Genomic DNA, 27063 nt, shown 5'->3' with positions numbered 1-27063 from the left:
TTGGTGCCATTTGTGACTGCCTTCTTAGCTACCATATGATACCCTAACACCAATTAAACTACTCTCATTTCCAAAAGATGCACGTGATGAGATCAGCTCATCCACTGGTGAGTTTCCTTGCATTCCACAGCTTTCCCACATCATTTGAAGCTGGGCTTTAGTGCTTCCTTAAAGTATTTCTTCTGCCCACTGTCCTTGTGGTTGCCCTACTTCAATTCCTATAGACAGCAGCCAAGATTTTTATTATCCACGGAGGCTCAGAAAATTCCTAGTTTAGACTTGAGCGTTCTAAAAGCTAAAAATGGAATCAAATTAAATCTCCATCTCTCAATCAAGCAAATAAACAACACACATCAATTGAACTCTTATTACATCCATACCTGGCACCTACTGAGTTGTTATAATGGCTATAAATGGTATTTATAGCTAGAAACTTGCTATAGATTGGGGAAAACTATATGAAACTTTAATTCTTTTAATCTGCTCTTTTTTTTACTTGATTCCTAACACTCAGAATTATAGAGCTAGAACTTAGAGTTCAGCTAGTTGAAACTTTTTGTTTGATGATGATTTATTGGTTAGGACAGAATGCTAGCCTTAACCAGGGAAGACTGGGGTCAAGTCCTATGTCTGACACATGCTAGCCATGTGATCATTGGCAAGCCACATTAATTTTCAGTATTTCAGGCCACTTTCTAAGACACTCAGCTGCAGACAGTTGCTGATGGATATGGGTAGAGAGGGTTTCAGTTTCTATGCCTGATTTTCCCTTTACCAGTGAAATCACTGTAAGGGCAAGCAAAGAGGGACTTTCTACTGTTTTTTCTTTTGGAGTGCTACTTAGCACCAAGGCCATTAAGTGCCTTTGATTGAGTCTTCCCTTTGTTTATAAGAAGCCCCACACCAGCCTATGTTGAATTGCTTGCCTTCCTAGGGAAGGTGGGTAGGCAGGGAAGAGGGGACAGAATTTGGAACTCAAAGTTTTAAAAGCAAATATTTTTAAAAAAAGGTGGTTTTGCATGCAACTGGGAAATAAGATATACAAGCAATGGGGCATAGAAATCTATCTTGCCGTATAAGAAAGTAAGGGAAAAGGGGATGGGGGGGGGAGTGGGGTGACAGAAGGGAGGGCTGACTGGGGAATGGGGCAATCAGATTATATGCCATCTTGGGGGGGGAAGTGTAGAAATGGGGAAAAATTTGTAATTCAAAATCTTGTGGAAATCAATGCCGAAAGCTAAAAAATATTAAATAAATAAATTTAAAAAAAAAGAAGGCCCATGCCTTTTTTGCTAGTTAGATAATGAGAGGCATAAAACCCTCAGGGCCCTAAGGAGAAGTGTGAAGCCCTCAAGAAGTGTGAAGCTCTCGAGAGGTATGAAGCTCTCTGACCCTGAAGAAGTGTATATATATGCTGAGGTTAGCATTTTGTTTAGGGCTCACTCGCTGGAAGAGTGTCCTGTGATTTGACCAGACAAGACTCTGGGTAGCCACTGTTAAGGAGCTCCCCACCCCCCGGCTTTGAAAACCCAGATGCTGGCACTTCTCTTTCTGGTAACTATGCATGTGATGTCCTGATCAGACAAAAGCCTGTCTGTTGATCTGTTTATATTTTCTGTTTGTATTTGCTCTGAAGTTCAGGGTGCTGGCTTTTCCCCCTGAACTAAGTGAATGATATATGTGTGTTTAATTAAAGTGAGATTGTTAACCCCTTAAAGTTGCTTTCCTTAGAAAAGCAGATCAAGAACTTGTGCTAGCAGCCCTGCTTGTGTGCTGGTGTTGTTGGTCTTTCACACCTACAGCAGCTGCTAGCAACATTGTTGTTACAATCACAAAAAAAGAAAAGAAAGAATATCATTGTAATAATTTGACTTAATATTATTTCTTTTAAGTTTATAAAAATACTGTCCTATAACAACACTGTAAAGTAGGAGGAGAAACGATTATGATCTTTATTTTAAGAATGAGGAAACCAAGGCCTAGAACATTGAAATGCCCACCCAAAATTACACAGTTAGCTAATTACTAGCAGAACAGAGACTGAAAGGAAAGTCTTTTGACTATTTATCCAGAGCCCTGTCAATTGTAACATGATTGCCTCATGATATCCTTAATGTAGATTAAAGACAATTCCAGAAAGACCTCTTTAAAAATAAAACTATTTTTAATAGGCAGTGTGGCACAATCGGAAAGAGAACAGGCAGGCTGCAAAGTCAGGGAGAATTCTTAAGCCTCTGACATACTGGCTGTGTGACCTTGGTCAAGTGATTTAACTTCTCAGTATCCCAAGCAACATTTTTAAGACTATCAATTGTAGAGCATTTGTAGAAGGAGTTTTCATTACCAGTGAATTCGCAGGTCTACTGTTCACACTCCCCAAAAAGTATGGCCATGAAAAATGCCCTTTTCTTTAGACAAAATAAAGGAAGGGGAGAAAAGTTTCATATGAGTCATTTGGCTTTTGCTTTCTTAATTCTTAAAGAAAAGACCATTTTTTCAAGGCAGTGATGTTTTTAAGAGGTCTTTGTAGACTTCTTGTAGACATACCATTTAACCGCACTCTTGGATATTATATTTTACATAGAAAGAGTAGGACAACTAAGAGAATGAAAATTGAATGACTCCTGGGACTATTAGCTTATTTCAGCATTATTCAAATGCTATGGAAATAACTAATCTTAATTCCTTTGCCTCTTACTTGTAGCTCACCAAATGAAATCAACATATGGCATTAGCAGCCATAATAACTAGCCAATAGTAATGATAATGACATAGACTGCTTTAAAGGTTTGACACAGAATATTTTCCCCCCATAGCAACCTTGTGAGGTAGGCAGTGTGAATTTCAAGTGATCTCACTAATATCAACTGATGTGTTTGATTCAATTTTAATTGGTTACCAGGATGGTTTTTTGACTAGATGACTTTTAAGGTACTTTCCAGTTTTAAATTCTATCAAAGAAGCTATGAACACTGTATATATACATACTTCAATGGATCTGTGAATGCCCTGAAACTTTACTTAAGGACCCAGATGATAAACTTGTTGAAGGAAGGGTCTGGGTAACTTTTGTCTTTGGATCTATCTATCTACACATATGTGTATGTATGTGTATGTATGCATATACACATATACATATATATATGTATGTATATATACACATAGAGTCAGAGACAGAGGGAGGGAAAGACAGAGAGAGAGAGAGAGAGAGAGAGAGAGAGAGAGAGAGACAGACACAGAGAGAGAGAGAGAGGGGGAGAGAGAGAGAGATAGAGACAGAGAGACAGAGAAAGAGACAGAGATTGTTGATTGATGTGAATCCCTTCCCTCACTCCACATATTTTCCTTGTTCTTCTTCCTTGCTTTTCATCTTCAGCAAGCTGAGGCTGCTCAGAGATAGGAAGGGCATGGCGAAAAAGCAATTTCAGTTCTCACACAAAAATGTGGGGTAACATTTTGCTACCTGACAGAAGAATGGCTCTTGGTTAACTGTTAAAGAAGAGAAAGTCTCTCGCACTCCTCGCTTCAGTGCAGTTTCCAGATTTCAGGATTGATCCTTCCGAGTAGCAGATTACCATCCAAAACTACTGTACTGAATTGCTGCCTGCAGGCCTGAATAGGAAAATCTAACATCTAAGGAGCCTTTAACATCAGTGACTTACAAGTACACCCTTGAAACGTAATGAATGAAAGTGGCCCTTTGACAGGTTTCAACATCATTAGTTCATCAATATAGAGAGTTGGAAGGAGAGAGAATGATTCAGTACTTTCCTTGCTATACATAGAAGTATATAGATCTAGGCACTATAGAGATCCACACAACCAATATGGTAGCTTATTCCTAGTCAGAACACATCTAAAGTATTGCGTTTCCTTTGGGGAACACATTTTACTAAGAGGAGGATGAGGATAATGAATAGCCTTAAGTCATTCCATTTGAGCATGGGTTGAAGGAACTGGGGATGTTTTAGAGTGGAAAAAAAAGACAGCAGTGGCATGATAATTGTCTTCAAGTATTTGAAGGTTGGCCATGTTGAAGAGTGATAAGACTTGAGTTCTGCTTGGTCCCCTAAAGCAGAACCATGTAGCACAGATTTAAGCATCATATAAAGTAAACATTTCTATCAAATAGAACTATGCAATAAGGGAATGCATTGATATCTTGAGAAACTGAGTTCTTCCTCACTGGAGATTCATTTCCTCTTCTTTTGGAGTTGACTGGTTATTTACATCAGGACATAACATTACAGAATTTGAAAGGACTTTAGATATATAATCCAATTTTCTCCTCTTACAGATTAGGAAACAGAGGCCCAGAGTCAATTGGGAAATTGACAAAAATAAAAACATTGATTGACTATGCCACATGATAGCAAGTAGCAGGAGCAGTGTTTGAACTCACTTGTTCTGAGAATAGAGACAACACCATGTCCTAGATGGGATCTACTCAGATTGTATCATCTTTTTCTCACCTATATCCTTCCTTTTGGTTTGGGATCTACTTTTTTTCTTCTCGGTTGATCTGACTCCACACAGCTAGGCGGATACTGAAATAATTTGTATATCTATAACCCATTGTTTCCTGTTTAACATAATTTCATTTTAGCGTTCAGTGCTTACATTATCCAGTGCCTTCTGATTCTCTTCTTGAGTGAGTTCTTGATGATCCGTAAGCAAGAGACTCCTGAGCTGTCTACAAGAATCAAAACACTTAATCCTGAACCTGATTTTCTGATATACAAATGCTTTATTGACCTCTCCTGTGTCCACCTTCCTGTTAGAGTGACTGAGTCCCATTTGGGGTATGTAGTGTGTTAGTCTGGAGGATATTGTCAGGCTCATCATAGATTTTCTGTACTCCCTCAGCTTATGTATCAGATGTGAATACATTACTAGCTGAAATTACCTTCATCATTATCTGTTTGCTTACTCTTTTCCTGAGTTGTTGTTCAGCTCATTTAAGTCGTATCCGACTCTCCGTGACCCTATTTGGGGGTTTACTTGGCAAAGATACTGGAATGGTTGGCCATTTCCTTCTCTAGCTCATTTTACAGATGAGGAAACTGGGGCAGAGTTAAGTGACTTTCCCAGGGTCACACAGCCGGTATGTTTCTGAGGCCAGATTTGAATTCTAGGCCTGGTGATCCAGCCACTATACTACTTGCCTTCTTGAGTACTGAGAAATAAAATGATCAAGAGGGCACCATGTTGCCTTTGGTTTCATGAGGCAATTAATATGCAATTTTTTGCCTCTTCAAAGATAACTTGTGAGCTGTTCTTCTACTTAGCTGCAACTTCATTCTCTCCTCTGGTTTAATTTACAGCAAGAATATCACTGAAGGAGTGTTGCTTAGGAGAGAATAAAAATAGCTAGCAGTTATTTACTGCTTTCAGGTTTGCATGCTCTTCACCGCTTTCCTCACATTGGCCTGACCTATTATCTTTCTAGTTAAAAAAATGAGCTTCAACCTGCTGAGAAAGTGGGTGAATTCAGTGTTACTTGAGGTTTATAAAGTCTTTAGCCTATTGATCAGATATTTGGAGTTTATTGTTGAGTCTCCAATTACATTTCCTCCTTCCTCCGCATCCCACCCCCTTCCACCTGCATGTATATTATAGGAAATTTAACCCACATGTTTCTGATTCATTAACTCATTGAATGCTGATGCATAAGCCACTTATGTCCAAGACCAAAACTTCTTGAAACTTTTTAAATGACATTTTAAAACACACCCCCCCTTTACCTTAACAAAGAGTCAAAACAAAACAAATGCAAAAATTCTAGATAGGGATTTCTTCAAAATCCAGAAGTATTTCAATTCCAATGGATTCTCAACTTTATAGCAGTCAGTCAACAATCATTTATTAAACTCCTAATATGTGTCAGCTTGGAGATATAGCAATTTTTTCCAAGAAAGTCAAAAGACTCTCTAGGAACTTTCAGTCTGGATGGTGAGGGTAGGTTGCAAACAACTATGTACTAGCAGGATATGTATAGAGTACATTAGAGATTATCTCAGAGGGAAGATACTAAGATTAGGGGCAACTAAGAAAGAGTTCTTGCAGATGCTGGGATTTTAGTTGCATTTTGAAAAGAACCAGGGAAGCTAGGAGGTGGAGACAAGGTGGGAGAAAGTTCTAGGAATGAAGGACAGAAAGGGAAAATGCCTAGAGCTGGGAGATTGTGTGCCATGTGCAAAGAACAGAAAGGAAGTTAATGTTACTGGTTTGCAGATTATGTGGGTGAAGGTGAAAGTGTAAGGTGTAACAAGACTGGAAGAGTAGGAAGGGCTTTATATGTTATATTTATAAAAGCCTCCACATGGAGGCTTTTGTATTTGATTCTGAAGACACTAGGAGGCCACTGGAGTTGAGGTAGGAAGGTGGTCAGACTAGAGCCTTAGGAAGAGTATTTTGATTGCTGGGTAAAGTGGGTAGAGATGATGGCAAGTGCCCTTTCCTTTGACTCATTCAAAGCCCCTCAATCATGCACTTTAGGAATGATGGATTTTCTGGAACATTAAAAATTCAGTTTCTCTGAAATAGCTTGGATTAAAAATGAAAACAATTTAGTTAGAAAATTACTTTTCCTTCTTGAACTGACTCCTGTCTTGGAATTGCTATTAAAAAGAGAGGGAAAACGTGCATAAAGCATGTTCCCTTATTGCTGGAAAAGAATGCTTTCATTGTTAGTTCCTGTGCCATTAAATTATTAAGAATTATGGTCAAATTCCAACCTCATGAATGCTACTTTTATTTTTTAGTAAAAAGATGTGGAGGTTGTCTCTTCATTTGCAGAAAATGATAATTACAGTGTCTTATCCCTAAGTCATATGCATTTCCTCACTTAAGATTTAAGGAAATGCAAATAGAGCACAGCTTAAGCACAAAATGAACTGGATCTAGGTTGCCCTATCTCTTCTGTCTAAAATAGAAAAGAACTATTTATAGGTCAGGTCTTCATTTGAAAGAAGGAGTCATGATTTGGGGTTATGATCAAATTGAATCTTCTGTTGTTTTCTCTTTGCTTCCTCTTGTGCAATGCTAAACTCTCCGAATCCAGCTATGTGTTTTGAGAACAAATCTATCAAAATTCTCAAATATTTGGGATTGAGGGAAATGAAGCAATGTTAAAAAAATTTGTAAAACTGAAGCAACATTTTAGTGGGTGGATGAAATTTCTAAGGGACTGTTCCTTCTGTCTTACAATACCCAAGAGAGTGATTATCTCCTGGCATCTACATGCCTTTCATGCCTTAATGCTTATTCAGAAAACAGTCAGATGTTAGAAAAATGTGTTCAAGGACTTCCATGCTTTTGCCTCCTCCTGAACACTAGTCCTCTGGTGCCAGGAAATTAAAATGCATTTTATTTTGAATGAAAAATGGGGGTCAAAACTCCTTTTCTGTGTCAAAATTCATTTAAAAATAATTAGTGCTTACTTCACCCAGCTCTGAGGATTGTGGTGAGAAGGGAAATGTAATTTTTTTTCCTATACCCCCATAACATAACAATTATTTCCATTTATTCTTTGCTAAAATTTCTAGTGCTACTTTCTTAGATGAATGGATTTCTTGGAAATATAGAGTCAGCAATTTAAAAACTAATTCGAAAAACAATAAACAACCAAGTATAAGCTTTATGCCGGGAGTGCCCCAGCAAGATGGGCCTAGATTACCTTTAGGGAGTTTATGACACTTCTGTTGGCTCTAGCCATAGCCTCACACTTATCCACTTGCCAACACTCTTGGCTTAAATGGCCAAAAAGATTTTCAAAGTAATAATGATCTACTATCTACCACCCTGCCAAAGACAGTCCACTTTCCACTCCTACCCCCATTTTATGGGACTGCCAAGGTCACTTTTGGTCAGGACAGCATCTGGTCCTGCTGGGTCATCTGTCAATGAAGTGGTTGTACTTCATTGGGAGCTACTGTTGATTTGATCTACTGTATCATTAGAGGCTAGAACATCTATTAATCATCAGGCATTTGTTAAGCACCTATTATGTACCAGGCATGATGGTCAACTTCGTGTGCATAAAGACAACAATGAAACAGCCCCTATCTTCATAGGTCATTCCATGAGTTATAGATAAATGAATGAATGATAGGAAGATAGATAGAAAGATGAATAGATATGGTTGGGTAGATAGATAGACAGACAGATAGGTAGATAGATAGAGCATTTATTGAGTACTTCTTATGTTCCAGAAACTATGTTGTGTTTAGGAGACAAAAAGAAAAAAAAGCCCAAGAGCTTTCTTACTCTCAAGGAGTATTATTACTTTCTAATAGGAGACAAAAAAATATAAAGGGTGGCTAGAAAAGGAGAGGGTGGGGAGGGAATAAAGCAGTTAGTGGGGAGAGATGGAACAGACGACAGAGTGAGCTGGAATTGAAGCCAACAATGTAGCTGGGGCTCCCCAAGGTATGGTAATCCTGGGCAGGGACACATCAAATTCTGCCCTTACTTTACTCCTACTGTTTGCACTACTGATCTACTGAGACAGTCAGCAGGCATTAAATGTCCTTGGTCATTTCCTTCTATTCCCAGACAACTCATCATTATCTTTAGTTATTACTTGGATAATTGCCCCCTGGCTAACTTCTGATTAGAACAAGGCCCACTCTAATGCGTTGCAAAGTAAAGCAGAGGAGTAATATCATAGTGTCTCAACAAGAAATGACACAAGAGTCTAACCAGGGCAGATGAGGCGTGCCTTTGTCCATGGCATGGCCAGATTTTGGCAAAGTGCTTTGCAAGCTGGGACCACCAACACTCTTGGCTTCTCCAGCAAACATTATTTAGGGGAGTAGAAACCAAGAATCTTTACTTCTCTTCTGCCACTGTGGCTCTAAAACCAGAGGTCTCCCACCCAAGATGAAGCCAGGAGGAATACATAGGGGTAGGCCATAATCTTTATTCCTCAGCAATAGCGGCAAGGTATATACCTGCTCATGGGGGAGGTTTGGGGAAGTTGGGGGTTTGCCTCCATACCAAATGGCACGCTAAAGAACAGGGGCCAGAGCCATACATAAGGAGACCTCCTGCCTGGTCCAAGAGATGCTCTGATTGGGTAACGGGCCAGCATCATGGGAGGAGCCTGAGAGCAGAGGCATTATAAGAGTCTAGGGCCTTTTCCAGGTTGCTAGAAGGATGGCTTCTGTAATTATCTAGATGTATATCTAGATAATTATCTAGATATATATTTGAACACTTTTTGTGAGGACCAGCAGGGATGCCAGTATTGCTGGATCACAGAATATGTGGTAGACTGGAAAGCTAGGAAAGGGACAGAATATAGGGTACTTTAAAAGTCAAACAAAGGAATTTATTTTGATCCTGGAGGCAATAGGGAACCACTGGAATTTATTGGATGGGGTGAGGAGGGTGATATAGTCACACCTGTGTTTTAGGAAAATCACTATGACAGCTGAGGAGAAGACGGATTGGAGTGAGGAGAAGCTTGAGGCAGAGAGGAGGATGGTGGATCCAAAGTAGAGGCTAGCTGGGTGGAGAAGAGTGACATACCTTCCCACTCCATCCCTAAGCCCCTAGATTACTTGTGCACAGCTCAATTAGACTTTTAATTATGATGATCTTAATTAGTAAGATCATTGCAAATCAGAGTATTTTAGGATCATAGATATAGAGCTGAAACAGACTTCAGAGGCCACCTAGTCCAACCTCCTTAGAGGAAACTGAGGCCCAGGAGGTTGTGACTAGGCCCAAATAAAGTGAGTATCAGAGACAGGATTCAAACCCAGTTTCTCTGACTTCATATCTAGTTCTCCTAATTAGTTAAAATAGTAAGTTATTTTTATCCTGTCTCTCCTCTATTTCACAACCAAACTCCCATTAAGAGCTGTCTGTCCTCTTTGCCTTTACTTCCTGGCTTTCTATTCACTTCTCAACCCTTTACAATCTGGCTTCTGACCTCATAACTCAAATTAAATTGCTTTTCTCAGGGTCATTCATCAGTGATCTCTCAATTTCTAAATCAGATGTTCTTTTTAAAGTTAAACTTAGTGACTTCTGCAATAAACCTTATGAGGTTTTTTTAAAATCTATATCCTTTATCTTTAAATTTTTTATGTATGCAGTGAGTCTTTCTTTTTGGCAATCACTTGTTTCTGTGACATTCAGTACACTAGATTTTAAGACACTCCTTGATTTTTCAACATGAAACATTATTTTTATCATAGTGGCTTATTAAGTGTACCTTGGACTAAGTCTAGCTTTGCTTAGAGCCCATTGATTTTCTTTCTTTTTTTCCCTTCTTTTTTCTAGTCTTCTTTATGCTTGACATCTCTGCTGCATTGATGCTGCTGATCTCTCTCCTGCCTCATGATACCCTCTTTTCTCCTGGTTTCCTCACTTTTCTGACTCTTCCTCCTCAGTCTCTACTGGATCATCAACCATGTCTTATCCTATCTCCTAACTATGGGTGTCCCCTAAGGCTCTCTTTGTACCCACTCCCTTGGTGATCCTATCATCTCCTAGGTGTGTAGCTATTATCCCTTTGCAGATGACTCCCAGACCTACTTTGTTGTTGTACGGTCCGACTCTTTATGACGCCATTTGGGGTTTTCTTGGCAAAGATACTGGAATGGTTTGCCATTTTTTTCTCTAGCTCATTTTACAGATGAGGAAAGTGAGGCAAACAGGGTGAAGTGACTTGCCCAGGGTCACACGGTTAGCTACTAAATTTCTGAGGCCCGATTTGAATTTAGGAAAAGGAGTCTTCCTAACTCCAGGTCCAGCAATCTATTCACTATAGCATTTTTATGTATTATGTATTTTGTATTACTTTTATGTATTATTTGTACATAATACTGTTATTTATTTTTCCTATTATTACATATTATTATAATGTATGATTATGATCTCCATCTTATGACTGAGGAACCTGAGGCAGAAAATAAATGACTTGTGCAAAGTAATTTAGCTTGTAACTTCTGGAAGTCTTATTTAAACTCAGGTCTTCTTGGCTCCAGGCCCATCCATTGTCCCACCCAGCTGCCTCTAAGAAGAGTAGATGGACACACCCATCCAGGAACAATGGCGGAGTTCATTTAATCATGATTCATGGTTCCACAACCATAAGGGGGCAGAGGATAGAAAAGACATAAATATCAATTGTCATTGCTGTTACCTTAAGAGACAATTGATTTAGACAATTCGCTCATGGCTAACTAAACATTTCCAAACAAATATAGAAAGATATCCATGATAACGATTGGTAATGTTTTTGTTCATACCCTTTTGCTACATTGCTATTTTTTTCAAGATGTGTTGTTTTTTCTTTCCTTTTTTTTCCCTCCTTAGTTTTTGAGAGTAGATCAAGATAAAGATAAAGAGTGTAGTCTGGACTGTGCAGGATCCCCTCAGAAATCACTGTGTGCTTCTGATGGAAGAACCTTCTTATCCCGGTGTGAATTTCAACGGGCCAAATGCAAGGATCCTCAGCTGGAAATTGCCTATCGAGGAAATTGCAAAGGTAAATTTCTCCATGGGAAATGAATTCCTTAGCTTTTATGAAATGTGGTTGAAACTGTGTATGTATATTTAATCGTATTCTCAGATATCCCAAATTTTTACATTTTCATGAAATATATGTAAGTATATTTAATCATATTTCTCAGGTATTCCAAATTTTTACATTTTTATGAAATCAAAATATTCCAGCAGAATTGTTTGTTTGTTTGTTTTTATTGTTATCCTTTGGGAAATACTTTGTAAGCCTCTGTTCATAACTTTTAACTTGCTATTAAAAGGAAAGAGGCAATATCCCCACAGTTTAGAAACTGAATAAGTTGTGTAAGTTTGAAGGTCTTAGAAATGTTTATGCCACAATTTATTGTCTACTAAAGTGCTTTGCACAAGATTTTCCCAACTCTTTTAAATATTCCTCCTTACTCAGCTTTTTTTGGCTATTCCTCCTTGTGAAAGATGCTTCACATTTGTCTGCACAGCTCTTGTGGCCATTGCATTTATTTATTATTTAGTTTTACTGCTGTCCCCCCGATTATATTTCACTCTTTGGACTTAAGAAATGAGCAATGTTTGTGCCAGGTCTAGAAGGTCTGAAATAGTTGGCGCACTTAAGAGAAAGCACTGAAAAGCTTCCCATTATAAGTACAGGAAGCCAATGACCTGTTGTTTCAAAAATAAAGATAATGCATTTGGGAAAGAGATTTGCGTGCTTTACTTTGCTGTATAGGAGAGAGGAGACTACTCAACCCCGTAGAGATGGTTTTTCCCTATTATCTACCTCTCTTAGCCCTAATAAGCCTGTAAAAAAGTGCAATTATTTCAGAGAAATAAGTTTTCTTAGTACCAGGCTAGGCCAGATTTTACAGATTTTACTCAGTTCCCTTTCCATCAAATGCTTCCTTGTTTGTAGACCTGTCTGTATCAATTGCAATTACTATGTTCCTTGGGGCAGAGGTTTTGTTTATCTACGTGGACAGTACACAGAAGCAGAATGTTTTTTCGCTGACCAGACTGCATGTGTAAGAAGGATTTGGGATAATTTTCATTGGTCTGAGCAGCCCAATTTTCATTTATTTTTGACTTCAAGTTTGCACTAGAATTAATATCTCTAGAGCATTTGTTTTTATATTTATAATTTAGATAATTCTAGGCCTAAGTTCTGCACATGGTACATGATGTTTTAAGTTTATTTTTAAAGTTTTAGTGATATCTTTTTTTTCTACATCAACTGAATTTCCCAATTTCCCATGTCCTATCTACAGAGCTGGCCATTTAAAGACAAAAAGAAAAAAAAAAGAAAAGGAAAGAAAGGAAGGAAGGAAGGAAGGCAGGAAGGAAGGAAAGAAGGGAAAAAAATCTCAGGAAAATAAGTAGCATATTCACCAAGTCTCATAATATATACAGTGTTCATACTCATGGTCTGTGGCCTCTGCAAATAAGAGAGGGAGGCATGGTCCCCTATCTTTTCTTTGGGAGTAGACTTTGCTATTATATTTATATAGAGTTAAGTTTTGATTTTCGTTGTTGTAATCATTGTGTATACTGTTTTCCTATGTCTATTTATCTGCTTTTGTATCATTTCATTTAAGACATCATGATCTCAGATGGAGCTTCAGACAGACATGGAAACCATTCATTTCAGAAGTGATTTTGTGAGGAAGAAATGTGAGATACCATAGATAATACCAGTTACGGATATTGGTGAATACAGTGTTCAGATCCCAGATAAAAGTGGATGTCATATTCCAAAATAAACTTTCTAAAGCTACTTTTCTGCTTGATAATCTTTAGTGGATCCCCCATTGCCTCTAGGGTAAAATACAAACTTACTAGATACCATTTTAGCACAATCTGGTTCTCCCCTTCTTATATTCTGCCTTTGCCATCCACATCCTGATTCTCTGTCTGTGCACTTGGCTTTTTCATGTGCTTGGAATGCCCTCCTTTCTTATCTCTGCTTCTTAGAATCCTTAGCTTGGTTCCAGGCTCAGCTCTGGTACCAGATATAATCTGAAGCTTTTCCTGATGCACCTCTCCACCGCCCCCTCCCCAGCTGTTATCACTCTCTCCTTTCTTAAATTGCCTTGTGTTTATTTATTTATATATGTTATATTCCCACCAATAGAATGTAAACTCCTTGAAGTCAAGAACTGTTTTTCATTCTTGCCTTTTCATTTTTGTTTAGCACTTCATGCCTGTGGAATTGAATTGATTTGAAAGTAAAATTTAAATACTCTAACCATGAAAAGAATGAGGTAGGAATTTCCTCTCTAAGCTAGATCTTTAAAACAATAGTTTCCACTGAGGTAGAAAGGAGTTCCAGATCCAAACAAGTTGGAGGACTTAAAATTTTATTAAATTGCTGTATTCCTAGATACTACATGTGAAAGTCAAGTCTAGAAAAGAATCAGAAAAGAAAAAATACAGAGTTCATTACCATTAAAACCACTGCTGAAAGCCAATTTCTTTATCAGTATCCTAAGTTAAACTTTAAAATAATTTCAAAGAAATCATCAATTTTTTTTGCATTCCATATTTTTCAACTGAGATTTTTCATGTCAATTCTTCCCTGACATCCATCCCACTTCACAAAGTAAATACCTGCGTACTACCATGTCTTTCATAGTATGAACATCTAGAGAATGAGTATGATTCTAGAATGTTCTCTTCATCATGTCCACAATCCATCTGTTCTCCTAGGCTGGTATATCAGTAAGGCAAGATCTGTGACCTTGAGGATGACCATGAACATGCCTGAATGGTTTGGAATCGCAAAGTATGAAAAACTCTCTATGTACATTTATTTAGACTCCAGAGGATCAAATCTGAGAACCAATACCCCCAATTTGATATAGTAGCAATTATATTCCAAAACCAGTAAGCCCACCTCAATGTAGTAACAAGGAAATTATAACACAGTATTATAGCAAGGAACTAAGTCATCCTGTAACCCTCCCGCCTGCTAGGGCCTTCCTATAAACAATCACTCATGAATCCTAACTCTCTGCAGCTCTGTTGACTCAGAGTTCCTGCTCCTTCTCCTTGGGCTGAATTCTGATTCCTGTAGCTCTCTACAGATTCTGCTAAATCTCTCTCCATGCTGGCTCTCCTTCAATGTCTTCTGTCTCAATGTCTTCTTGATGTCTGCCCCTGAATTCTGCTGCTCTCAGTTCCGGGCTATCTTTACATATAGTCCTAGCCAACATCTGATTGGCTAGAACTCAGGTCTCTGATTGGCTGAATTCATGATTGACTAGAAATGAGTGCACATACCACTGGCTCTGGTTTTAGTAATTCCCCTTAGGGCCCTGAGGGCTTCACGCCCACAGCAGCTTAGTACCTAGTAAATAGGGGCTTTAGGTCTACTTACAAGCAAAGATATAATTAAGCTTTCCCACCTAGGCCCACCCGAGTCTTATTGAATGGGTGGGGAAGATCTATGATCACATTAATACCACAGCTGGTGGCACTAATGAAAAGTTAGCTGGCTTTCCTAGGACTCCTGGTCATCTAGATGGTCTCTGCTTTGTTCCCTTTACCTTTCTTGGGTTCTCTCTTGCCTCTAGGTAAAGCAGGAAGAATAAATAAGATAGTGTGATTGACATCCAGTGTAATTGCAGCTATGTTTGAAGTCTTTTAAGAACATTTATTTTTTTCCCTAATCATCAATTTTCCTGTCTTTGTTTTGTTTTAAGAGAAGTCCTGGGGTACTGCCTCTCTTGCCCAAAACCAAGCAGAGGTATACAGAACATCCCGTTGTTTCCACAGCTACCATCTCAGATCCATGGGCAGTCTGCCTTCTTTTAAAGAGACACTAGCACTTTCTGTTTGAATATACTGAATTAGACTTTAGTGGAAAATTTAAGTGATTTTCAAGGGTGATGTTGACCATGCATGATGCTCAATTTATTCCCTTTAAATCAGAGTTGTGCTAAAATGGAATGAGCTGCCTTGAGAAGTCACGAGTGAGTTCTCTCTTAGTAATGATGATGATAATAACCAGAATAACAATAACTTGAATTTATGTAGTGCTGTATGGTTTTCAAACATATCATCTTATTGGATCATTATCACAACACTGGGAGGCAGGTGCTATAATTGCCATTTTAAAGATGAGGGAAACTGAGAAAGGCAAAGGTTAAGCGACTTGCCCAAGGTTATATAACTAGTAGGTGTCGAAGTTGGGATTTGAACTTGGGTTTTCCTGACTCTAGCTCCAGTACACTACCTTTGGACTGGTGGTTGACAACTTTTCAGCAAAGTTGAGGGAAATTCTTATTTAGGTAAGGAATCAGTTACAACGTTCATACTCTGAGAAACATGGGGGAAGCTTAGACCAACTAGGGAATAACAGATTCATATTTCCTATCTAAACCAGATGGCCTCTGAGGTCCCTTCCGACTCCAGGACTCCCTGATAATGTGTAGGGGCTTTTTACCCTATTTGAAAAACATATGAAAGGCTTTGTGGGCCTCGTGTCAGTATGTTACATTTTTTTAATGTTAACTACCACCAGTTGTTCCCTGTACTGCTAATCAAGGCAGTATATCTCTCTGTAAAGGAAACTAGCAAGGCCAGGCATTTGAAGAGAACTCATTGAATTGGAAATCCAGGGCACTTCAGCTCCAAAGGATCTCCTAGCACTTTCTCCTTCTGTATTTAGTGAGAAAGGAGGAAAGAGTTCATCTTTTCTGCAAAATTTAGGGATAGGGGATCTTAGTCTGAATGTGGGAAAAAGCCACAGAATGTAGGGAGGGGCCCTCTGTGGGAAGCACAGCCTGATAACCAGAAAACAAAGAGAGAGGCAATCAGAATGGCAAGGGTTTCATACTCATGCCGTATAAAGATCATCAGTTCAAGAAACTGGAGGTGTTCTGACCGGAGAAAAAAAAAAACTAAGGGGTTAGTGTCATTAAAGTCATCCTCAAATACTTACTTGGAAGTAATTTCAAAAAGGGAATTAGACCTGGGTTCTAGTTTTATCTTGGTCACATGCTGATTGTGTGATCCTGGGTAAGTCATTTAATGCCCTGGAGAAATCTGTAAGACTGTACAAGGCAGAATAGTTGACATTCTTCATTCTTAGAAAGAGTTCTCATCTAAACACTTACTACATTGTTGAAATCTCTGGTTTAGATCAAAACAGGAGATAAGGTGTTTACTTGTCTGCGTATATATTTTTTTCTTCCCCAATTGAATGTAAATTCTTTGAAGATAGGTCTATTTCAAGTTGGCAAACATTAAGCACCTACTATGTGCCAGAAATTATGTTAAGTCCTAGGGATACAAACAGGCAAAAACAATCTTTGCCTTCAAGAAATTCACAACCTAATGACAACATGCGAACAACTGTATGCAAACAAAAGTGTATATATATGTATATACACACATGTATGTATATAAATATAATATATAACTACAAATGTTATAAGCAAGTTATAACATATTTGATATGTAATGCATGCTTATATAACTTAATGTATAATATAAATATTATATGACATAATAAATTGGAGTTAATCTCAGAAAGAAGGCACTAACGTTAAGGAGGATTGGGAAAGTTCTTTAAAAAGCTTAGATTTCAGTTGAGATATGAAAGCTGAGATATGCTTCTTCTTTACTTACAGAAGTAATTGTTAGTGCAGGCTTAGGATATGTAAGTTAAAAAAAAACATAGAGGGACCAATTAGCCTCATTAATATTTTCTGTTTTATATCCCTTTCATTGCCATGTTCCCTTGGATAATCTCAATGAAACATCCTTTTGAAGGCCTTGCAGATGTCCTCAGATTAAGTTTTTACTTCACCTGTTGCCTTTGAGGATGGAATTCTGTTTTTGGATGTCATGGATTTCGTAGAAAAGGACCAGAAGGTTTCAGTTCCCCGTCCTGGTAGAAATCAAACAATTGTGGCAGTCTATATCATAGTCAACTTTGAGAACTTTTATTCTAACATTTTCTTTCTGACCTCTTCAAGATTCGAAAATGAATTACTTTTTGACATAGGTAGTAAATTTAAATCAAGTACAGGTGTTTTCTGGTGGGCCTGGTTTTAGTTTACTTATCTGTGGGCATAAACTGATTCTTCTGGGATATTTCCCCTATATAGGTTTCTTATTTGCTTCATCAAATTCTCACACCATGAAAGTGAGGCTGTTGTCTCCTACTTTATGCTAAAGGAACAGGACACTCAGTTCTATGAAACAGTTGTTGTTAATCAATCATTTCGTTTGTGTCCAGCTCTTTGTGACCCCATCTGGGGTTTTCTTGGCAGAGATACTGGAGTGGTTTGCCATTTCTTTCTCCAGCTCATTTTACCAATGAGGAAACTGAGGTAAACAGGGTTAAGTGACTTGCCTGGGGTCACATAGCTAATAAGTGTTTGAGGCCAGATTTGAACTCAGTAAGAGGAGTCTTCCTGACTCTGGACCCAGCATTCTATCCACTGTGCCACTTAGCTGAAAAAGAAATAGCCAACCATTAAATTTTTGCCACTTTATTCAATACCAGGAAAAAGAGGGTCAAAAGAAAAACAACACAATATCAGAGCTGGAAGGAATCTAGTCATCACTTAACTTACCCACTCCCCCCCACCCCAAATTTTGCAGATGAGGAAACAGAAACCAAGGAAGATTCATGGATTGGCCAAAATCCCAAAGCTAGTTATTGGAAGGGAAGGGACGAGAATCCAGATCTCTTTAACTTCCCTTCCTGAGCCCTTTCTACTAATACCACACTTTGGACTGCTTAAACAAGTTCTCCGAAAGGAAACAAAATATGTAACCAGTGGCTCTCTGTTAACTCAAGGGATTTGCAGACACTTAAAGGATTCAAAATATGGTCTGGTGTTATGTAGCCCTTTGGCTCTAGTCTTGGAAGCCATATTGTCTGTCTGTGGCTTCAATTTCACTTGGAATGTGGATATGATCCCATGAATTTCCAAATCAACGGTTGAAAAATCCATATGTTTATTTTAACATCACATATAATAAGACTCTATATGTCTTAGCTCAGAGTTTGAATTGATAAAGGAACAAGGGGCAAGATGAATAAGAGAGTATCCTGGCAGTTACTTTTACAGGCTGAGTGTTTAAAGGGGGTTATTGCACTGGTTTCACCATAGGCCCTCTGCCTGTAGGAAATGTCAGGGGATTCTACTCTGGTGAGTGTCCTCTAGGACTGATGCATGTGTGCCCTTACAATATCCACAGTTTGCTTATATTCTGGCAGATGGACCAAAAGACTTCCCATACAGAGAAAATGTATCTCATCCCCCTCCCCCTCAATATCTTTGATTCATCTAGGCTTCCTATATTGACTCAGTCATTTCAGATTTCCAGTCTATGATGTTCACCATCTGTCTTTTGAGACAATGCTTCTAGAAGGGTCTGGGAAGGTAGATGATATGTGCCAATCATGATTGTGTTCGTCCTTTGTTTTCTAAGAGGACCATGGCATCATGGAAATGATGACATGACTTGCAGTTGAATTTGATTTGAGTGAGGGAGGGCTGTGCAAGGTCACCAGCCTCACTTTTTCCTCCAGAGTCATCTGGTCCAGTGAACAGATATTCATCAGGATGACTGGAGGTGACCCACGATGAAGTGGGAGACCCTGGCTCTTTTAGGCTAAGGCTTTGTCAGATACTCACTTAAAGTGAGGTAATGCCCATTCAGTGAATAGGCCCCTTTAAGAAGTGAGTCTATGGATGACCCCTTTAATTAGAAAAAAAAGAAAAAAAAAATCAAACAGGGAGGGGAAGGCCCTCAGGGCTGCTGTTCCAAAGAGAAACAGTTATCATTGACATTCATTCTAAGGCAGGAGGGCCCAAAATACAGCCATTAAGTGGAGCTTGGGCTATTGTGGTCCAATCAATGAGCTTCAGAGTGAACTGGGTTTAAGGTTTTGTGAAAGAAAGAAGGAAGGAAGGAAGGAGGGAAGGAAGGAAGAAAGGAAGAAAGAAAGAGAGAGAAAGGAAGAGAGAGAAAGAGAAAGAAAGAAAGAAGGAAGGAAAAAAGAAAGAAAGAAGGAAAGAAAGAAAGAAGAAAAGAAAGAAAGAACAAAAGAAATAAGGAAAGAAAGAAATGTAGAAAGAAAGAAAGAAAGAAAGAAAGAAAGAAAGAAAGAAGGAAAGAAAAGAAAGAAAGAAAGGAAGAAAGAAAGAAAGAAAGAAATCTAGTCAGTAAACCCCAAGTTAAGTGGGCAGCTTCTGGCCATCAAAATTTACCTTCCTTTGGAGAGGAGAAGGAGAGGGAGAGGGAGAGGACAAGCTGAGTTACCCAACTAGCTGAGTCCCCATTCAGACAGCTCAGTCTACTCACAGGTTGTGTTTGTCCTTCATTCTCAAAGAGGACCATGACATCAGGTTGATGATGACATGACTTACAGTTGACTTTGATTTGAGTGAGGGAGTTCTGTGCAAGGTCACTAGCCTCACTTTCTCCTCCAGTGCCTACTGGGTCAAGTGACCAGGTATTCATCAGGATAACTGGAGATGGCCCAGGGTGCAATGGGAAACCTTAAATCATGGTAATTTTTAAGGAAGGAAGGAATCAGGCATTTATTAAGCCCTTACTATGCCAGACATTGTGCTAAATGCTGAGGACAGGAATATAAACAAAAGGAAAGATAGTACTTGCCCTCAGGGAGCTTAATTTCTTATTGGAGAAGACAAAAGGGAGCTGAAAACAATGAGGGGAGATATGGCAGAAATGAATAGTATTGAAGTTTAGGGAAAGTCAAGGATAAGATTGGGATGGGAATGAAGAAAGGCTGGCTGAGGCCCCATCACAAAATAGAGGCCCCAGGAAAGACTTCACCGAAGGGAGAAGGGGGGCAGGCCTTATGAAGGCATATTCTGGGTTGAAGAGCCTATATTGAAACAGATAGAATGTTTTAAGGTGAGGACCCTTCAGGAACTCAGAGAAGTTTGAGGGATGAGACAGCGAAAGAGGCATGATTTTGGGAAAAGGGATGAGAAGGATATAAATAATCTATAAGACTATGAAACAAAGTGATATTTACATCAAAATGATAAGGTGTTCATCCTGCATGCAATTCTCCAATAGGGGTTTTCATATTTTGAATGAGAATCTTGTTTATATAAGGCTCCAGGTCTCAGTGTATTTTTGCTATGTTACTTTTTTGTTTTGTTTTGGGTTTTTTCTTCTTGAGTTTTGGTATGTAATCACTTTCAGATCACACACAGAATTTCAAATCCAGAGATAATCAGATTTGTTTTAAAATGTCATGTATTTCATATGGTAACCTAACTAGATCATTGCCTTTAATCATGATAAGTTATGCCAATTAATTTCACGTATGTGATGTTTGTTCTTCTTGAATGCAGCATAAAAATTAATGTTTTATTCTTGAACCAGGAGTCCAAATTCTTTTTTGTTTGTTTAATTTTCAACCTGGACAAAACCAAAAATAGCTAAATACTATTAAGCCATGGGACTGTGCCAATATTTCTAATATCAAAATATAATGATATCTGGCAAAAAAAACCCCAAGCTCTTTAAGAATATTTTCCAGTTAAAGTGATATGTAACAAGCAAAATTAATTTAGATCAAAGAGATTTAATAACTGATCATTTACTATTTTTTTCATGTATTTTTATCATCAGCATCATCACCATTATTATTGATTGATAGCATCAGTACTTCTTCCTGAGAAGCAAGTTCTGAGAATTATTACATAGGAAGTGAACTACTATCATTACAGGGTCAGATTCACATCCTATACAAAGAGGAGAATTACTATTGTCACTATCGCTATTGAGATGATAAGTTCTTAGAACCTTTGTTCTTTCCTGAAATAATTCCCATAATGTTGCATAGGATTTTAATCTGGCCTAATAATGAGTATTATTGTTATATAAGTCTTAGTACTTATTTATAGTACCTTTCATCTAAGTTCAGTTCACTTATTACAAAGCCTTTTATCTTTATAATCTCTTGAGAAAACCTCTTGCTTAAAATTTTGCCACATGATTCAGTCAAATTACTGAAGTTTTTCTAATTTTCCACATCATATCTCATAGGAGTGCTAATACTATCAGGGCTTTCACAGTGCCTTTTGTAAAATACTGGTGATCATTTAACCATTAGCGATCATTCCTGAGAAGGACATTAAGGAGCCCCTGACTTCTTTTGGTTGAGAACAAATTTTCAGAGATCAGATAATGTAAGATCACATAGACTAAGGCTTTTTAGATCATGGTCAAACATCCAAATTGTTATCTTCAGTGTCTGACATACTCCGAGTGTATCTGGTCTTGAAGTGAGCAATATCTGTAGAAGGGTGTCTAGTAGAAGAAAACCAGATTTTTTTTACCCTTCTGATAGAATGGTGGGTGTTTGTCAGCAGTAAGCTGTCTGACTGCATGTCTCAGTTTCTCTTTTTTTTCCTAACCCCCTCCTCCAGTATGTCTCTCTGCTTCTTTATCTCTTCACTTTTCCCTCTTTCTGCCTCCTCCTGTGTCTCTGCCTCTGTCTCTCTGTGTTGCTCCCTCTCTCTCTCTATGTGTCTGTCCTGTTTCTCTCTACCTCTCTGTCTCTGTTTTCCTTTATCTCTCTGTCTCTGTCTCTCTCTCTGCCTCTTTCTTTCGCACACACACACACACACACACACACACACACACACACACATGCAGAAAAATACAAGGATCCAAGCTGCTGGCATATGTCTTCTCAAAGATCCAGTTAAGTTATTTGAGTAAGTTATATCAGAAAGACTTGTCACATTTGGAGCCAATGAAGCTTCCTAATGGGATCTTGGCAAAGTTTCTATAGTTGTAAATTATCTCCAATGGGTACAGTAGTATATTTTCAGAATTTCCTCTGTTAATTTTTTTCATTATAGAGTACAGTGATGTAGTACCTAGCATAATTCTGGGCAATTTGTGGGTACTTTATGAATATATTATAATAGTAAGATATTCTGGTTATTTATTATTTTTTTAGTCTTGGCTATACTGGAGGAATGACTAACCTAACCCTTCCAGTCTCAGTTTTCTTATTTACAAAAGGAAGGAATTGGATTAAATGATCTTTAAGGTTTAAGAGGCTATGATCATTGAGGTGTTTTGGTAACAGTCCTCATCTGCTCCTTTTCCTCAACCATGGTTCCTTAGGGAGCTGCCTTTGAAGATGATAGGACAATTTACAATTGTACCAGCAACAACTGAGATGCTGGGGTGGTTTACTTAATTAATCCATAAAAGAGCACTTAGTGACAGTGGACACTCTGGTCACTGCAAGAATATGGAGTTACTTGTCCTTGATAACCTGGAAGTGAAGTTTGTATTTTGTTACCTGAATCACCCACCCTTTCCCTTCATGAAACGTGGTGTTCTAAGAAGTAGTTTATTGATGATTACTCTTTTCTTTTAATGTGCTCCTAGAACTAGTCCTCATTCATATCTTTTGTAGTTAAGTTAGTTTCACAACATTCCAAATGCACAAAGGCCATATCTGAAATAGTCATTACAAGCACAATTGGGCTTGCACTTTTTAATCATATCTGTCCTCGTCTCTTGCCGAAACTCTATATGGTTGATGTTTACCTTAACTCTTTTATGGTACTCTAAATAGGTTTGGTGTTTAGAAATGTCTTTCTTTATAGGCTAAAGTAGACATAACAAGAGATTTTACCTTAGGTCTCAGGTTCAAGCAATGATCAGAAATACACCAAAATATGTTTGGAATGTCACATAAAATATATTTCCCCCCTTTTTTTTACTTGAATGACCCATATATCTATGAAACAATAAGTAGTCAGGCGGTATAATACTTACAAAATATGAAAATGGACAGATCTCCCAAATAGGTGTTATAATTTGTTAAAAGGTAAGTCTGCAAGTACCACTGGTCTCAGGAATCTTGTAGCCAAACCCAACTATGTTGGAAATGGTGGCTTCTTATATATAGTTACACATGTTGATGATGATGATGGCCATGAGTGGTCTCCATCTTGACATATTTTGTATTGACTGTTTATATGTTTTAATAAGCTGTAAACAGTACATAGTTCTAAGTTTAACCTTATTGGCAGCTGTAAGTACTCTGGCAATTAGCCCACTACTCTTGATCCCGTGTGTCTCTTGCACTTAAAATAAAATTACTTCTAGTGGTTGAAAACTTAGTGTCTTTTCCAAATTATTTGGAATACTGTATTGATATCCTTGCCAGTAACAGACAAGCTGAAGCATTTAATATACTTCCCAGCAAAATCTTGTGGAGAAATGCCACTATGTTAGGCAACCCAACTGCACATGAATATTTCAAGTGTTTGGCCCTACTTGGGGACCTAACATATTTTTCAGTCAAAATACAGCTATTTAATTTAGGTTTTCTAAAGAGAAAGAAAGTGTTGTTTGTGCCAAGGAGAATTCCAGCACAATATTTTGAGTTTAGCTCACAGTTTAACTATTAGAATGATGACTGGTTTAAATGACACAAATCTGAAAGCCACAGTGCCTATTTCTGTCAGATGCCTATCAAAAGTATACTAGTTGAATGACAATATTACAGTTATAGACATCTTTAGTTGAATCCACTTATGCTTTGTCTAGCCAACAATTTAATAGATGATTCAATTGAACACACATTTATTAAGTATCTTTTGTATGCAACACACTGTTGTAGGCTCTGAAGGAGAATAAAAATATCTAAGACATAGCCTTGTCTTCCAGGATGTTGCAGACTAGTGGGAGAAATATGACATATGTTAGCCAGCTGGTAAACATTTATTAAGTGCCTACTAGGTTCTAGGCACTGTGCTAAGGGCTGGGAATGCAAAAAGAAGCAAACGATGGTCTCTGCCCTCTAGGGGAGCACAATTTAATGGGGGAAAAGGAGACAATAAGCAAACAAGTATATGTGTATAAACATATATACACATATACACACATATGTGTATATATACATATTTATACATGCATAATGCATACATACATACGTGTATGTATACCATATACAAGATAATTAGGAAATAATTTTAAAAGGGAAGGCACTAGGATTAGGAGGGGCTGGGAAAGATTTCCTGTAGAAAATGGGATTTCAATGAGGACTTAAAGGAAGACAGGGAAGCCAAGGAGCAGAGATAAGGAGGGGAGTCTTCCAGGCATGGAAAACAGCCAGAGAAAATGCCTGGACCCAAGTGATGGAGTGTCTTGTTCATGGAACAGCAAGGAGGCTAGTGTCACTGGATCAAAGAGTTCTTAAGTTTGGAGTTTAGTTTTTTCTGAGCATACATTGAAAAATTATTAAAGGGTTTTATCAGTGGAGTGACACAATCAAAGTTGGCCAAAGAACTGATCAAAGAACTTAGTAGTTAAGATGATAATACTGGACACAGGAAGACTGGTAGGGAATTGATTTCCATATTACATGAAATATAATGAGGGCTTGAACTAGGATGGCATATGATGACAGATATGAAATATTTTGGGGGGATAGAATCAATGGTACTAAGTGATGGGTTAGATGTGAGTGATTATTCTGGGACAGAGCAGACTCAGGCCAGTACCCTGGTAGTTTATGTTTGATACTGGAATAAAAGGAGACACTTGTAGCACATTCATTAGTTCATAAAAAGAAATTTACTTTGCCACAGAAAGAGAAGGATAGTCAAGAAGGAAAGTCCTTGATAACATGTTGAGTTGACTCATCTAAGGGAAGCTCCTTTGACTAAGTTGCCCTCGTTGCCATTTCCATAAGCCAAGCATCAGAGAGTAACTAGAGGTCTTTGTGGCTCTCTTGTACGCAGGCAACCAAAAACTGATTTCAACAGCCTCAGCTCTAGCGCCTTGAACTAAGCAAGCCTTGAGGATGGCTTGAATACCTTTTAAAGAAAAACTAGCCTATATGGCATGGAACAAGGATCAAGATATTTCTCCCACCACAGGATGAATGAGCAGGAAGTATTAAAGATAAGTCCAGAGTTTTGAGCACAGTAGGATTGGAAAAATGAGCGGCAGTAACCAAAATAAGGGAAGCAGTAATCCTGGATTTAGAGTAAAAAGACCCAGGGTTATATCATCGAGCTCTGCCACTTATTACTCATTGAACTTGGGTATGTCATTTAATTTCTCTGGGCCTCAGTTTCCTCAACTGTTAAATTAGGAGACCTCTAACGTTCTTTCCAGGTCTAAATTCTACAAGTCAGGAGGAAGGAGAAGGTTTTGATGAATTTGTTTTAACGTGTTAAGTTTGAGGTTTCTGCAGCACACCCAGAAAGAAATAACCATTAATCAGATCAATGGGTCTATATCTTTGGAGAGAATTCAGGACTAGAGATATAGATTTGGGGTTCGTCTCCTTTAAGCTAACAATCAAACCATTGGACCCGTATATGATTACTAAAGAATACAATGTAGAAAGAGGAGAAGGGTGAATATTCTGGGGGATTGGCCTTGTAGAAGAAAGAGGAGCCAGTCAAAGAGACAGGAGGAGAGCAATCAGATGAATACAGTAAGACAATCAATCCGTCAGTCAAGAGGGAGAGTCCAATGTCACTGGAGTTAGGAGGAGAGGAGTTGATCAAGGAGTATTGAATGCTGCAGAAAGATAAAGGGAGAAGAGAAAGGGGAAAAACTGCCTTGGTAGGAGATTATTAGTAACTTGTAAACAGTGACAAGAGAGGAGTAGAGGGGGGAGCCAAATTGAAAGGAGCTAAAGAGAGAGTGATGATGAAGTGGAGATAGCTAATGTTGAATACTCTTTGAAGAAGCCTGACAGTAAAATGAAAGAGAAGTGAATGAGCCAGTTGCAAGGATTGTAGAAAGTCCAAGAGAAGTTTTTTTTTAAAGGTTAAGGAATTATTGGAATCGGTTCTGTTGGAAATGCCATGAGAAATGAATAGCTCAGTACTTCAGTGGAGCTGTGATCTCATCGATGTGTGTATTTCTTCCATGGGTGCAGATTGCATCCCACCCATACTTTCTCTGTGATATTTTCTATATTCTTCCATAGATCCTCTCCAGAGTATTGGAGGCCTTCCAATAGGTCTTTTACTTTTTTGTGCATGCCAGTGGGGCACTTGGGTTGTCCATCCCCTTTCAATTCCACATTCTCTCGATGATATTTCGTGCACATAACCCATCATTGGAAACACATAGGAATAAACTCATACCCACCACACATATCTTTATTTCCCTCTGGGTAAACAAATCAAAACAAAATTTTGTTTCCTCAGAGATTATAATGCTCCAAGGTTCACAACCGTACATAATTGCTAGGAGAATATTTATATGAAAAAGTTAAGTCTTTGTACCAGGGAGTAGTTTGGCATCAATAAAATGACCTTTGAAATTCACTTTTGTAAGACACTGTAATGTGTTTCTCTTCCTTCTCCAATTCATCATCCACACCACTGCCAAAATAATCTTCCTAAAGTCCATGTCTAATCATGTCACCCTTACACTCCAAAATATTCGGTTGCTCCCTGGAACCTTTAGGATGAAATACTAATGGCATTCAAACCCTTCCCAGCCTGGCTCTCATCAAATGTCACATTGCTCTCTACATGTATTCTGTTACAGGCAAAATGGCCTTAATGT

General features: G+C 38.3%; 1 protein-coding gene across 2 annotated transcripts in view; it reads left to right on the top strand.

Moving 5' to 3' along the window:
• Positions 1 to 27063, top strand: part of SMOC2 (SPARC related modular calcium binding 2) — a 224389-nt gene that overhangs the window by 35612 nt on the left and 161714 nt on the right. For both annotated transcript variants that reach the window (XM_036769314.1, XM_036769313.1), the window contains exon 2: positions 11332 to 11503. In XM_036769314.1, the coding sequence (XP_036625209.1) occupies positions 11332 to 11503 (172 nt within the window). The remainder of the gene's footprint in view (positions 1 to 11331; positions 11504 to 27063) is intronic.

The sequence above is a fragment of the Trichosurus vulpecula genome, chromosome 7, assembly GCF_011100635.1.
Source record: "Trichosurus vulpecula isolate mTriVul1 chromosome 7, mTriVul1.pri, whole genome shotgun sequence".
Lineage (NCBI taxonomy): Eukaryota > Metazoa > Chordata > Mammalia > Diprotodontia > Phalangeridae > Trichosurus > Trichosurus vulpecula.
The sequence above is the reverse complement of the archived record's forward strand: the minus strand, read 5'-3'. Positions and strand labels throughout refer to the sequence as shown.